General features: G+C 46.3%; 1 protein-coding gene across 4 annotated transcripts in view; it reads left to right on the top strand.

Annotated features, from left to right (window-relative positions):
* LOC149304664 (serine/threonine-protein kinase PAK 4-like) overlaps positions 1-14,021 on the top strand; it is a 71,600-nt gene that overhangs the window by 18,429 nt on the left and 39,150 nt on the right. Inside the window, exons 1-2 of one of the 4 annotated variants that reach the window (XM_089479486.1) lie at positions 343-457; positions 1,920-2,249. The exons of 1 other annotated variant lie outside the window; for it this stretch is intronic. In XM_089479486.1, the coding sequence (XP_089335612.1) occupies positions 2,210-2,249 (40 nt within the window). In that variant the 5' untranslated portion in view covers positions 343-457; positions 1,920-2,209. Of the gene's footprint in view, positions 1-342; positions 458-1,919; positions 2,250-14,021 lie in introns of those variants that run through there. 2 more of the 4 variants (XM_089479492.1, XM_089479489.1) reach the window with 2 other exon arrangements.

Below are 14,021 nucleotides of genomic sequence, written 5' to 3'. Positions count from 1 at the left end.
AGCAATTAATTAATCCAATCATTCCTTTTGCACCCGGCTCCAAAGTTACTCTTCCAGCTTCTAGAAGTTTCTTTGCGTTTTTAACCCCTCTCCTTGCCTCAGACTTAACGTGCGCGTCTCCTTTAAGAGGCAGAACTCTTGTGCTGCCAATCATCATCCGCGACAACCAATGGCTGCCCACGCTCCGCCTTCTTTCCCCCTCCCCTCGCCTCAACCAATGGGCGGTGGACCTTCCGCCAATCAGGAGCGAGGCACCTTCTTCCGGGTCTCGTTAGCGAAAGCCACGCCTCCTTGGCCGTAGCGGGGGGGGCAGAGGGAGAGCTTTTGTTGCCAGGGCGACGGGGCGCGCTGTCCCCGGATGTTGGCTGAGTCCCAAGATGGCGGCGGCTGTGTGAGGAGGAAGGGGCAAGCGGGCGGAGGAGGAAGGAAGGAAGGCGGCCGGCAGGCAGGCAGGCAAGTGGGGGCACTGTTGGGGTCCCTCGGTAAAAATGGACCCATGTGAGGGTTTGGGGGGCTTACTTTTGGGGGTGGGTTGGCTTTCCTAAAAGGCTGGGGGAGAGTTGTTTTTTGGGGGGGAGACGAGGAGGAGGGTAGCAAGAGTGACCCCAGTGGGGAGCTCTGGTGCGGGGAGACCCTCCTCACCTGGACCCAGATGCCTCCCCTTGGCTAGAGATTGGGAAGCCTCATCTCCCGGGTGAGGGGTTGAGTCTCAGGTTGCATCCACACTGGAGAAATAACCCGGTTTTGAACCGCTTTAACTCTTGTGTGGCTCAAGGCTATGGAATTCTGGGAGTTGGAGTTTATTGTGGGCCCAGAGCGGACCCCACAACACTCTCCATCTCCCAGAATTCCATAGCCTTGGTCCATTGTCTGCTATGGGACCCACAATACCCTCCATCTCCCAGAATTCCATAGCCCTGGTCCATTGTCTGCTATGGGACCCACAATACCCTCCATCTCCCAGAATTCCATAGCCCTGGTCCATTGTCTGCTATGGGACCCACAATACCCTCCATCTCCCAGAATTCCATAGCCTTGGTCCATTGTCTGCTATGGGACCCACAATACCCTCCATCTCCCAGAATTCCATAGCCTTGGTCCATTGTCTGCTATGGGACCCACAACACTCTCCATCTCCCAGAATTCCATAGCCCTGGTCCATTGTCTGCTATGGGACCCACAACACCCTCCATCTCCCAGAATTCCATAGCCCTGGTCCATTGTCTGCTATGGGACCCACAACACCCTCCATCTCCCAGAATTCCATAGCCTTGGTCCATTGTCTGCTATGGGACCCACAACACCCTCCATCTCCCAGAATTCCATAGCCCTGGTCCATTGTCTGCTATGGGACCCACAACACCCTCCATCTCCCAGAATTCCATAGCCCTGGTCCATTGTCTGCTATGGGACCCACAACACCCTCCATCTCCCAGAATTCCATAGCCTTGGTCCATTGTCTGCTATGGGACCCACAACACCCTCCATCTCCCAGAATTCCATAGCCCTGGTCCATTGTCTGCTATGGGACCCACAACACCCTCCATCTCCCAGAATTCCATAGCCCTGGTCCATTGTCTGCTATGGGTCCCACAATACCCTCCACAGGGTCTCTAAGCACTTATGTGCGTTTGTCTGAATGCGCCTTCCAGTTGCCTGTCATGTTCTGGCGACCCTACGAGTTTCATGGGATTTCCTTATGTAAGGAATACTCAGTTTCCCCAGCTCTTTCCTCTGAAAGGCAGGCTGGGGTTCATTCATGGTCTCCCATACGCATACTAGCCAGAGCCGGCTTTGCTTAGCTACCTGATGAGGCAGGATCTGGTGCCTTTAGGGCACTTTGGCCCCTAGCATATCTGCATGGTACTTTTGATGATGATGATGACGGTGATGATGATGATGATGATGATTCTTTTCAGGGGAGAAGTCCTTTCCCTCAGTGCAGACGTTTTGCGAAGGTTAGCGCTGAGGCGCTAGAAGGCGGTTCCTTGTGGGGCGTTTGGCCCGGTTCCAGCGAAGGAGAGGCTGACACCAGACTGGTGGAGCCAGTTCCCAAAAGAGGCTGGAGCCTGAGCGTGGGTTACCTTGAGATTGCTCACTTTATGCTCAGGAAGAGAGCCACTGCCGCCGCCGCCGCCATGTCAGAGTCCTTCCAGAAAGAGCGCAGCGCCTGCGTTGGGCTTGCTCTTTGCAGCCTTGTTTGAGCCTTATGTCAGCTGGTAGCATGGAGCTTGAAGGAAAGGAGAAAGGTGAGAAGAAGGGTGGCTTGCTGTAGGATTAAAAAGAAGAGCAATGGAAGGGAGTCTATCTGCTGAGGCTCAGATTGAATCAGAGCTTGGGGAAGTTGCTTTATGGGCTACAGTTCCCAGAAACCTACAGCCAACAAGTCCCTGTTCATGCTGTATAGGGGATTCTGGGAGTTATAGTCCTAAAAACTAACTTGCCTGGGCTCTGAGTCAATGCAGGAGAAGGGGAAATGTGCCCAGATGGAAGGCAGGCCTAAGGGGCTGGTGGGGAAAGTGTGAAGGGAGACTGGCAGGTCAGGCGTTCATAGGTAAGGGGTGGTTTAGAAAAGAAGGGGGCTTCTGGTGAAGGGTTCCTGGGCACAGCAAGAGAGCTGCCATTCTAGTCAGGTGGCTATTTCTCTTGACTTTTCCAGTACTGTACTTTCTTTGGAAGCGTTATTTCCCTCCAGGCCTTTTAAGAAGCCAGTTTAATGGGTGGGCTGGGAAATTGGCTTAGATCGGGGTTCATTGGAGTTAGGGGCTTTCCATATCCAGGAGGTCCTTACTTCCTTTTCTTTTTTGGCCACTGCTGATCCGTCTTTAAGTCTTGTGTGAAGACTTCTCCAGTCAGGGTCCTGGGGAAACTCTCACAATGGTAAAAGGAGGTGATTTCTTGGCAGCACCCCCCTCAAACCTTTGAGCAGCTGGGAGCACCAAGACTGCAACGTTGCGCAGTTGTGACGGCTTGGAGCGTTGTGTTTTGTAGGGTGAGGGACCACATCTAGTTCCGTGTGTGATACTTTGGCATGTTCCAGGTTCTTCCTTCTGCTTGGCTCCAGCAACAGCGTATGAGTCTTACCCACAGAAATGATCGGTCTGTGTCTGTTGAGCCTAAAATAACATACAGTGGTGCCTCGGGTTACGAAATTAATTCGTTCCGCTGTCAATTTCGTAACCCGAAAGGCTTTCGCAAGCCGAATTCCCATAGGCGCTAATGGGGAAAAGCCGCGATTCCGTGTGAAATTGCGCAGAAAAGCACCAAAAGTTTTTTCGTAACCCGAAAAAACTTTCTTAACCCGGAACAATAATTTCCTATGGGTTTTTTTCGTATCCTGAAAATTTCGTAACCTGGGTATTTCGTATCCCGAGGTACCACTGTACGCTGTTTTGTCACTGTGCTTTTCTGTGAGGCAGGGTTCTCTTCATGCAACTTGAATGCAAGCAATGTTGAACCAGGTGTTTTCCTCCCTTCGCCTTGTGGGCTTCTGGCCTTCCTACCTTGGGCAAGAAACACCAACTTCTTTCTGGTGGAGACATCAGTAGCTTGTCCTTTTCAGCTTTGCCTATCATGGCAGCCATCTAATAAGAAGGCAACGTATACGTGTTTCAGATGAATAAAATAAATGGTAAAGGGGCCTCAGAGTTTGGCTCCAAGCTCAGAGGAGAACCCTCAAATTGCGCAGTAATTGGGGTAGACAAGGGCAACCATAAATCTTTCTCTTGGCAAACTGAGCAGGGATTAGTTACAGCAGAGGTTTCCGCATTGGGAGGAGTGGGGCAAACCTTTTCTGGTTTTTACAGTCGAGTGGCTTTTTCATTTTTTACTCATCCCGTTTTGTGTGAGTGTAGCTGTACATTTGTGTTGTGCGCACAGATGTACATTGATTTTGAGAGTGCGGGAAGATAATCTGGCCTTTCAAAGGATGCCCAACAGCAAAACCCCTGAATCTCTTGTCAAACCACACAAAATGACTGTCTGTAAATCAGGTTGTGATTATTAGCTCCCTTTGCAAACTCTGTCAAGCCGTGACTAGGCAGATGTGGTTTGAAGAATAAATAACTTGGAAACTGTCAAAAACAGAGCAAGAAGAAATGCTGCTGTATAAAGAGCATTTTCAACTGTGATGCTGAGATGCCGCATAGAGCAGAATGGCCCTTATCCTAAACGTTTCCTCTTTTTTTCTTTTAATAGAGCAAAGTTGGATGGCGTTTCTGCCACAGCTTTCTCTGAGGCACAGGGCTTTCCTAGCCCCAGATGGAGACTCAGAGTATATTTGGGCAAATGGGTCCCCTTTATTGGCTGTGTTTGGTAACTGCATCCCTTGGAACAGATGTCTCAGCCGCCCTCCATCCTTCCATTAGCTAAAGTAGACATGCTTCTAATTGGTGGGAAGTGGAATGGAAGTGTAAATGAACAGCAAAGTGAGGCCTGCCCTCTGCCTTCCCAGGGACAGTTCTACTTACCCCAGAGAGAGAGAGAGACCCACCAGTCGCCTCTGGCAACCTGTTGGAAAAGTGTTGCCTTTCTCTAAAAGCCTATTGATTAGTGAATGCTTTTTTCTTGGCAGAGTTGCTTTGGCTGATTGATGCGTCTCTTGGAAGTGGACAGAGCTCTGGCTTGTAATTCACTTAGGAAGAGTGATTAATACATCTGGTGTGACAATCCAGGCCATGCTACAACACATCAAGTAGGTGTGTTGTAATGGTTACACCGCTGGCTGGTGGGCCAAGAGGCTGGTGGTCGGCTGAGCGGCAAGGCAGACTTGTCTTTGCTGCATCTCTAGGTCTTGGGGCACTTCACATTTGTGGGACACTCAGTGAGAAGGAATGTCAGCACTTTCTCATATCAAATGCGTTTTCTTTAGACTTGTTTACGCAGTCATTGGCCAGATATTGTCTTATGGGGTGAACTGTAAGACTTGACCTTTATTAATAAGAATAGGTTGTTCAGATTTGCTTAGTTTCTCTGTAAAACTGAATTCTGTCTGTTGTAGAAACTGGTACTGATTATCCCACGATGTGTTTTTAAGAGAGATGAGTCAAACATCTAGTTTATACAGTTCCATTCTAAAAATGTGTCTGCTCTTGCCAGAAGTTATTCTCCCCACTCTTTTCAACCTCCCATTTACCCTTCAAACGTGTCAAGAGGACAGAGGTTGAATCCAGGGGTTTGCATCCCAGGTTGACCAATTGTATAACGTGGTTTAAAAGCACTCTCCAGATACTTCTGAAAAAAGGACAGACCATCTGATGTTTAAATACAAATCTCTTGCTTGTTGCTCCTTTTGGCAAGATGGTGCTTCTGTGTATCATCACCAACTTGGAATGACTTCAAAGGAGAAGAGGATCTCTATGCAAGGAAGCATCCAAAGGAAAACCCAAGGAAGTAGAAGATTAAACAGTTACCAAGAGTTAGTAAGAGATACGTCCTTATAAACTTGTACTTGCTGCATTGCTTGTAAGAGAAGGTAACATTATTCAGCACTGAAATATTTCTCATCAGAGAATGTAATGGCTTCTTTATCAAACTATGAAGCTAATACTTATTGCTTTTTGGAGGGGGGGGGACCCAGACTGGAATACCTGGCATTTGATGGGCAGTGGGACAAAAAAGCATCAGGTAGAAGTTGCCTTGGAGCAATCTAGCTGTTCCACAAGGCAATAGATGGCTGCAAATTTCAGCTTCGTACTGAAAACCTCCAGATGCAGGGTTGGAGGGGCTGATGGGTGTGTATTTGGGGATGAGGAGGAGAGAAATGAATGACCCTGGCAATGGGAAAGAATGCTTCCAGTATACAAGGAACCAAACAAGGCCTGAAAACTGGCCAAGAAGGAGTTTTCTCTTGCCAGTGAAAACATTAACTAATCCCAGCAGCGTTTTAAGAAAAATGCTCAACTTCTGGTAACGGAACAAACCTGCTGGATGAATACATTTATTGTTCTTCGCATTTTGCAGTTCTGGCTGAGGATAAAAAGACTTTCCAAAAAATATATGAATAAGTCTCCGGAAGCGTCGTGTTTTCGGTTGAGGAACTGGACTTTTTGTAGCTGGGAATGAAATGGGTGCTATTCAGTTTTGCATTAGGGGTTTTATTTTATTTTTTTAAAAAGCAACATTTAAAAAATGAGTAGATGGACCATTGCCCTTTGGTCGACCCGTTCTCTTGATTGATACCTTGGCTGGTATTGAACTTGCAACCTTACGGTTTACAGGTGGGCTGCAGTGGAACATGGATGCCAGGGGTAAGGCTCCAGGTGGGATTTGAAGGAGGCAAAAGAGGTGGCTTGGCCCACATATTCCATGCTTTCTAGTATGAGAGGGAAGGATTTTTCTGTATCCCAGCGATACAGAGAGCCAGCGTGGCATAGTCATTAGAATGCTGGACTAGGACTTCAGGAGGCCAGGGTTCAAATCCCCAGTCAGGCATGGAAAAAAACTGAGTGGTCTTGGGAAAGTTATGTTCTTGGACTCTTAGGAAAGAAAAGGCAAATCTCTTCTGAGCAAATCTTGCCAAGAAAACCCCAAGATAGGTTTTCCTTAGGGTTAGGCTATATATGGTGGGTTCTTGGTATCTGCAGGGGTTTGGTTCCATGACACCCCCGCCCTCATGGATACCAAGATCCATGGAACCTCAAATGTAAGGGTATAATAAAATGGTGTCCCTTCTATAAAACAGCAAAATTAAGGTTTGTTTTCTCAAATTTATTTACTGTATTTTAAAAAATATTTTCAGTCAGTGGGTTTGAATCTCTGGATGTGGACGAACCAGAATTCTGTAGCACAACAGAGCCATGGCAGTGAAAGCGGCGTCCAACTGCAGTGTGGATGCAGCCTTTGCTCCAGTGGTGCCTCAGTTACCCAGAATGGACTTGTCCTGCTTTGCTCTGCCCTAATCATCTGTTCAATCCAGAGCATCATTGCATTTGGATCCATCAGTTTGTCTCTTTCTATCCCAGCACGATTAGTCTTCCTTCATTCAGTTTAAAACAACACACTACACCTGGCTGTTTCATTTTTCTTACCTGGAAGACAAAGAAAAAGATCCGTACTCCTAAATCTTCATCTTTCCTGGTTAGGATTCTCTGGGGCTAGAGGGAACAGCAGTCGTGGATTTCTTTTATTACATAAAAGAGGGGAGGGGATTTTTCCACTCTGTTTATTCCGGCAGCCAGGTGTGTTTTGAGAGATACTGCATTTTGTTTCCCTGCGTATGAATAATGGTGATTTTGCTAACATTTATCACTGCTTGCAGAAGGAAACCAGGTTTTTAAAAAACAAAAAATTGGCCAGGTTTGTTGGCATTCTGGATTGAACAGCTACTGCTGCAGAGCTTTGAAGAGTGGATAAATAAGATGCTGATCCAAAAAAGGAGAAATAAGTGAAACCAGATGTTGACAATGGGACTTTTTGGGGAATAGATCTCCCAGAATGCCCCACCCAGCCTCACTAGTGGAATAACAGTCCTGGGAAAAAAGTAGGTTGTAAGTCTAATGGATAAAAACATTCTGCTTGAAACCTGAGTGTGGAGGTGTGAGGCCTATAATGTTTTTTTGTGTGCCTTCAGGTCATTTCTGATTTCTGGTGACCCTTTCTGATCCTGTCATGGGGTTTTCTTGGCAAGATTTGATCAGAGGAGGTTTGCCATTGCCTTCCTCTCGGGCTGAGAGCATAACTTGCCCAAGGTCACCCAGTGGGTTTCCATGGTGGAGCAGGGGTTCAAACCCAGGTCCAGCACAAACCACTACACCACGCTGGCTCCTACCTGTTGCATTGCCCAGTACTTTCTACTCTGTATGGCAGCTACTATCCAAATTGGTAGGTAAGACCCTTCCCTGCCATCTGTTCTTCAGTCCTCTGACTCCATTGCAACCTGCAGGCGTAGTCCATGAGCGATATTTCCTTGTTTAAAACTGATGATAGGGATGCAGGTGTCTAAATGTGATGGTAGGGATGTTGCAGGTATCAGGAGGGAGGGGAGGACTTCATTGAGGTCCATTGGGTTTTCCAAAGATGGAAGTTGAGGGGGGAGTGGGATGCAGCATGTACGTCGAGGACATCTTTTTCACTCTTTCCCGTAGATGCCTGGCTGTTCGATTTTTCTCTTTCAGATGAAAAGTTTAATGATTTGAGTGGGAGGAAGAGAGATGGGGAGGAGGGACAGAAGGTATTTTTATATCTGAGTTGGAAGCTTTGCTTTTTTCCTGCGGAGCTTTGTGTTCTAATTTTGATTTCCTGCAGAACATATGGAAGAGAGTCGCTTTGAACATCAATGCTGAAGCAAAAGAAAAGACCCCATCTGTTCAGCATACAGTCCTCTGTGTTTGTATTTCATGAAATGCTGGTTGAGCAGAGAGAAAGCTTTTTGCTCCACATTCTTTTGTATGGCTAGCAAAGAATTGGATGTCCCAAAATTTAGCACCGTATGCTGACGTTTGCAAATAAGGTCCTTGCAGGCGGGGTTTAGAAACCATGCTGCATATGGGGACCTTGTTGCCTGTCACTGGAGGAGAAAATGGAGCATGATTACAGGTTTAAGGCAGCAAACTCAGAAGTGATTTAGAACAGAAATACTCCAAAAATCCATTAGGCTGACTAATACCGTGCCTGTATTTCCAGTATTTTAAAGCTGAATTTTCTTGTCAGAATGGTGTTCAGAGTTGCATACGAAAGGCAATAAAACAGGGTAAAACATTAAACCTTAAACAGTCTTAAAAGCCAAAGCCTGAGAAAATGAAGCAGGAGCCATTCAGAATGTTGCAGAGTCAGCCAGAGCCGAATATTTTGGAAACAGTGAAGCTGATCAGTCATTCAGGTGACAGTAAGGAAGGGTCTCCTGAGGAAGTGTACTTCTAGGGGCTGCAGCTCTGTCCCAAATGTCTTGCAAACATTGTTGTGTACATACAAGTTGTTTCTGACTTGTGGGAGATGTGTTCAGAGGGAGTTTGCCTTTGCCTTAAAGCACTGGTCCCCAAACTCTGCTCTTTAAGGGATTTTGGACTTCAGCTCCCAGAATCCCAGACTATTGGCCAAGATGGCTGAGGCTTCTGGGAGCTGAAGTCCAAAATCTCTTAAAGGTCACAGTTTGGGAACCACTGCCTTAAAGCATTTCTCACAGCCGCTGTGAGCCTTCCTTAGGGATTCTCACTTCACTTTTTTCCAAGGCACTTGTTAAGATGGAAGCCGTGCTCTGTTAACCAAACCTCCCCCATTTCTCCCTATATCTGCTCCACCCCCATCCATCCATCCATCCATCCATCCATCCTTCCATCCTCCCTTTCTCCCCGGGCTTAATGGGGACGCATTCATTCAAGAGAGCGAGACGCTTTGCTGATTTGGCTAATCCCAGATAGCTAATTCTCTTGTATGGGCCCAGCGAGGCAGGTTGCTGCATAAACCACAAACACAGCTCAGCAGTGCTGTTTAGGCATCCCCCCCCCCAAAAAAAAGGGGGGGGGTGCATTTGATTTTTCTTGCTTTCCTCCAAGGAAGGGAAAAACATGCTACTTCTTGGATGCCATCAATACTTGGCCTGCCATATAAATAAGATCTAAGGGGAGAAATTGCTATTTCTCAGGGCTCCAAGTTTGAGACACTGATGCCCCCAATTTTTCTTCCTTTCTAAGCATTGGCGGTGTACTTCCAGACCTCAGTCCAGATTCTCCCCCCAACATGCACGGTTAGCTGTGGAGGACAGGAATTGTAGTCCAGCCTGTCTGGGGTCACTGAGCTGGAGGAGGCTGATCTAATCCATTGCAACATCTTCTGTCCAAGTTTCCCCTGAAAACCATAGGATCCAATAAGAATTCCTTGATCCAGGTGTGAACTGATGATACGTAGAGAAGCTGTAAGCATTCAAGAAGCTGTTTTTCCCCTCATGTTCAGCGAAACCACTGTTTTCTGCAGGTTCCTGGGCATTTTCAATACTTTGGGTGGTTCATTGGCCTCCTGTTCTGTGCTTGACGCTCCTTGCTTTCTATTGTGACCCCAAAAGGCAATTAGGGTTTGGAATGTGGGAGATGCCTTTGAACTGGTGAGCAGTTGCTAACAGGGCAGATGGATGCCTGCAAGGTTGAGTGAAGGCAGGAGAGAATTTAAGACCGCAGAGACCGAAAATGACAAGGCAGTTGGCAGGCGCAAGTTTAATGGCAAGAACTCAGCTTAAATGATTACAGCTATAAATGGCTAGTATTGTAATTCAGGCTTTCAAAGCAAGGGAGATGGAAGGGCATGCCGTGGGAAAGGAAAGCAGTCATTAATAATAACCAATCTTAGTGAAACACATGCATACAGCTTACACCTACAGAAAAGGGTTAGTAAGTCAATAATATCCACACATTTGGGGCATAAGCACTTTATTATTTACTTAATTATGGTTGAAAGAACAAGTCACTGAAAAGGCCCTCTCCTCTGCTCTCACCAGATGCACTTGTGATGGAGGTAGGACCAGGAAAAAGGCCTTCTCCAAGTGTCTTAAAATTTGCACAGGCTTATAGAAAGAGAGATGATCATCAGATAGTTTGAATCCAAATCATATAGGGCTTTGTGGGTCATAACCAGCACTTTGAATTCTCAGTGGAGCTGTTTCCAGAAGGAAATTTATGCTTATTAGATGCATTCATGGTTCGGAGAGTTTAGATTTGCCATTGAGTGGGGAAGACCATGAAGATATACTGTACAAATGTTAGAGTGGACATTTTAATTCATCTTCCAATGATTTGTATTGGCCATGCTGGATAGGTTTGATGAGCGCTGTGGTGAGACACATCCGGAGGGGTACCAGGTTGGGAAAAGTTGTTTTGAGCATGTTTTTCCCCACTGCTTTTTTTTGAGAAATAAAAGGAGAGTTCCCAGATCTCCTAGTGGATAAATGTTATTAGTTCTGGTGCTCAAATAGTCTTAGGTGGCATCAAGACTGTGAGGAGGGCGTTGGTGCAATTTAACATGTGCTTCTGTTGTGAGAGACTGAACCTTGCTTAAACATTTTTAAGTACTGGGTATGTTAACTGCTAATGAAAATTGCTAGCAATGCTGTGATGCCTACCAAACTTTCCCTGCCCTATCTGCCATCCCACATGTGTGTTTAGCGGAGAGAATATACGCTGTAATTTTGGTGATGGCGTAAAAGGCTAATTAAGGGCCTTGCGCAGTTGGCTTGCAGTTCAGCTACGCCACGTAGCAATCGCTTGCTGTAGCATTAAAGCCCTGCGACTTCTTCAGTTCACCAGACAGGTTTGTGCAAAAATGCTTTGGTAGACTTCACTCTACTTCCCCAAATGCATCTGAGGAAGCAGACTTAAGTCTACAAAAGCTCATGCTGCCAACTTCTCCCTTTCAGTTAGTCTCAAAGGTGCTACAAGATCTCTCTGCATATTGATTCTACATATTAACCCGACTATATCTTTGAATTTTAAACAATAGTCGCTGCTCTCTGTTGCTGGACATCCTTTCATTTGGTCCCAGTACACTCACACACCTGTTTTAAGAGCTGACCCCCCTATCTGTACTTGCTCTTTCAGTGCCATGTTGGCGATGGCTGTGTCAGTTCTCTTTGCATTCCTGGCATGCCTGCCTTCTGTACTCTCCCTCCTGTTTCCCTCTTGCCCTTTGAAGATGGCTCAGGCGCTGACTAAATCAGCCAGGCCTGTTTGCAGCTCCCAGAGCTTCTCATAGCCCACTTGAGAGGCTTGCAGGTGGGGGAATGTCTGTATGTGTGTCTGTACAAGGGAGAGAGAGTTGAGAGATCACTCATCTTCCCTCATTTGGGGATGCTTGTCTGTACCCCTTTACCTCCTGTCCACTCTCATTCCTTATTTGTGTGTTCACAAACGGATAATCAACGGGCAGAAAAAAAGTTCCTCTTGAAACAGAGCTGCTCTGTGTTCTAGCTTAGCTATTTGGCATCCACACAGCACATATTTGCATGGCAGAATATTTCAGCAGCCTTTGTGTGACACTGGCAGTGTGTCTCTGACCAGAGACTGATTTTCCCCAATGAAAGTTATGGGAAGATTACAGTTGTTGAGAAAGCAAAGCCAGCAAAAACAGCCTTGCAAGGACTGTACTTTGCCCACCTTGGACTCTGGGAGTTGTAGTCCAAAGCATCTGGAGGGGGGCATCTTGGCAGAGGCTGTATTGGGAGGTGGTTGTGCTATAGAGTGACCAAGGATGGTGGGAGCCATGGGTCTCCCCGCTCTTGGTTGTAAGTTCACCAGGTAGCCTCAGGTGCTTTCTCAGCTATCTTTCCCCCTCTGGCCCTGCGAAAAACAAGCCCATGGGATTGCTAATATTGTCTTGGCTCAGGAAGGATGCCTCAGAATAAACAGGAAATGCTAGGGAATGTCTGAAGTGCTGCATAAGTAAATATCAATAAGAATACCATGGAAAACACTGTAAGATGACAGATAAGTGTTCCAAAAATGTTATTTATGTAAGGAAACAGTTTATTCTTGGTGCATCCTGAGTAGGAAACCTGTGCTAGGATGAGCTCACGGCTTCTGTGCCCGCTGTCCTGTTTGCTCCTTGTTTGTGGGCAGTGAGAGCCAAGATGACCCCTTCAAGTGGTCTTCCATTTTGTTCTGTTTTTCCTGTCAAAGGGCAGCCGTGACAGCTGTGATTCTTCATTAACTGAGTTCGGATCCTTTGGTGTCAAATATATCTCTGTGGCACTGAGTGGGAAGCTGCTGGAGGAATGTGAGGAAGGGGCAGGTCTGTGAAACCTCACCATCTGGTCATTAATGTCCGAAGAAAGTCCTTATCTCCCCCCTCCCCCCCCCCTTTGCATGCGGCTTCATTCCCATCACAGATATTTCAGTTTGGCTGATTGAAAACAGCGAAGCAGCACAGTGTGTGGGTGGGCAGCATGAAGTGGTGGAGGCATGCAGGAGCCTGGAATGGTCAAATGAAATCATGCTCAAGAATGAATGGATTTTTGTCAAAGTCTTTAAGAAACACAAAGTTTTAGAGCAAGGATGGACAAAGGATCCCCCCAGAAATGGCAGTTAATATTTTAAATGGTTTGCAAGAGCACCCTCCACTGTGGCCTTGTGTGCCTTCAAATTGTTTCTGACTTCTGGCAACCCTAAGGCAACCCCACCATGGCGTTTTCTATGGCTGAGAGTATGTGACTCACCCAGGGTCGCCCCGTGGGTTTTCATGGCCAAGCGGGATTCAAACCCTGGCCTCCAGAGTCATAGTCTAATGCTCAAACCACTACACCGGGCTGATTCATTCCATCATGCTGCTTAATATTTTTTAAGCTGTTTTTTCAATTCTGGTGATTTCTGCTTTCTCATTTTCCATTTTTTGGTAGTGAAAGGGAGAAACATGGACTACTAAATGCTCACCTCCTTCCCAAACTTGCTGAAGTTGTCTACTCTTGGTTTAGGAGGTTATATGGTAATATCTATTTTGGCTTTTATGGTCTTGCAGTCTGGGGTGCTGTGAGTTGTAGTACAACAATTTTTAAATTATGAGTCTTAAGGTTTGAATGGATTGCTTTTAATATGTATGTTACTTTAAGTGGTATTATGCATTTATTAACTACTGTTGTGTGTTTTTAACTGGTGTTCTGTGTCCATCTGTTGTTGTAGTTTAATCTGTTGTCTCCCTTGATGCACAGGGAAAAGTGGGTAAGAAATAATAATCACAGTTATATGATGATGATGGTGGTGGTGGTGGTGATGATGATGATGATGATGCTAATGGTGCAGAAAACCAGCTTGGGGGAGGCAACTTTGGATGCAGTCCCCCAAATATCTTTTAGATGAAAGGTCCTGTGGAGAAAGCAGCCATATGTCTTGAATGGCAAGTTGGAGCTGTTTAAAACACGCTCTTGCATGTGCTGCATTGCATTTATTTATAATCCTCACAGTTCATTGGCAGGTTCATTAGCCACAGTTGACTCTGTAATGAGCTGCGGTCGAGGGAGTACAAAACAGCATCATAGAGATGACATAAATGACCCTTTTTGCGCATGTCACACCAGATTTTCATGAACCAGGATGATATTTGGAAGC

The sequence above is a fragment of the Sceloporus occidentalis genome, unplaced genomic scaffold (assembly GCF_023333645.1).
Source record: "Sceloporus occidentalis isolate IW3139 unplaced genomic scaffold, rSceOcc1.0.p SCAF_13, whole genome shotgun sequence".
Lineage (NCBI taxonomy): Eukaryota > Metazoa > Chordata > Lepidosauria > Squamata > Phrynosomatidae > Sceloporus > Sceloporus occidentalis.
This window is presented reverse-complemented; position numbering and strand designations above follow the sequence as displayed.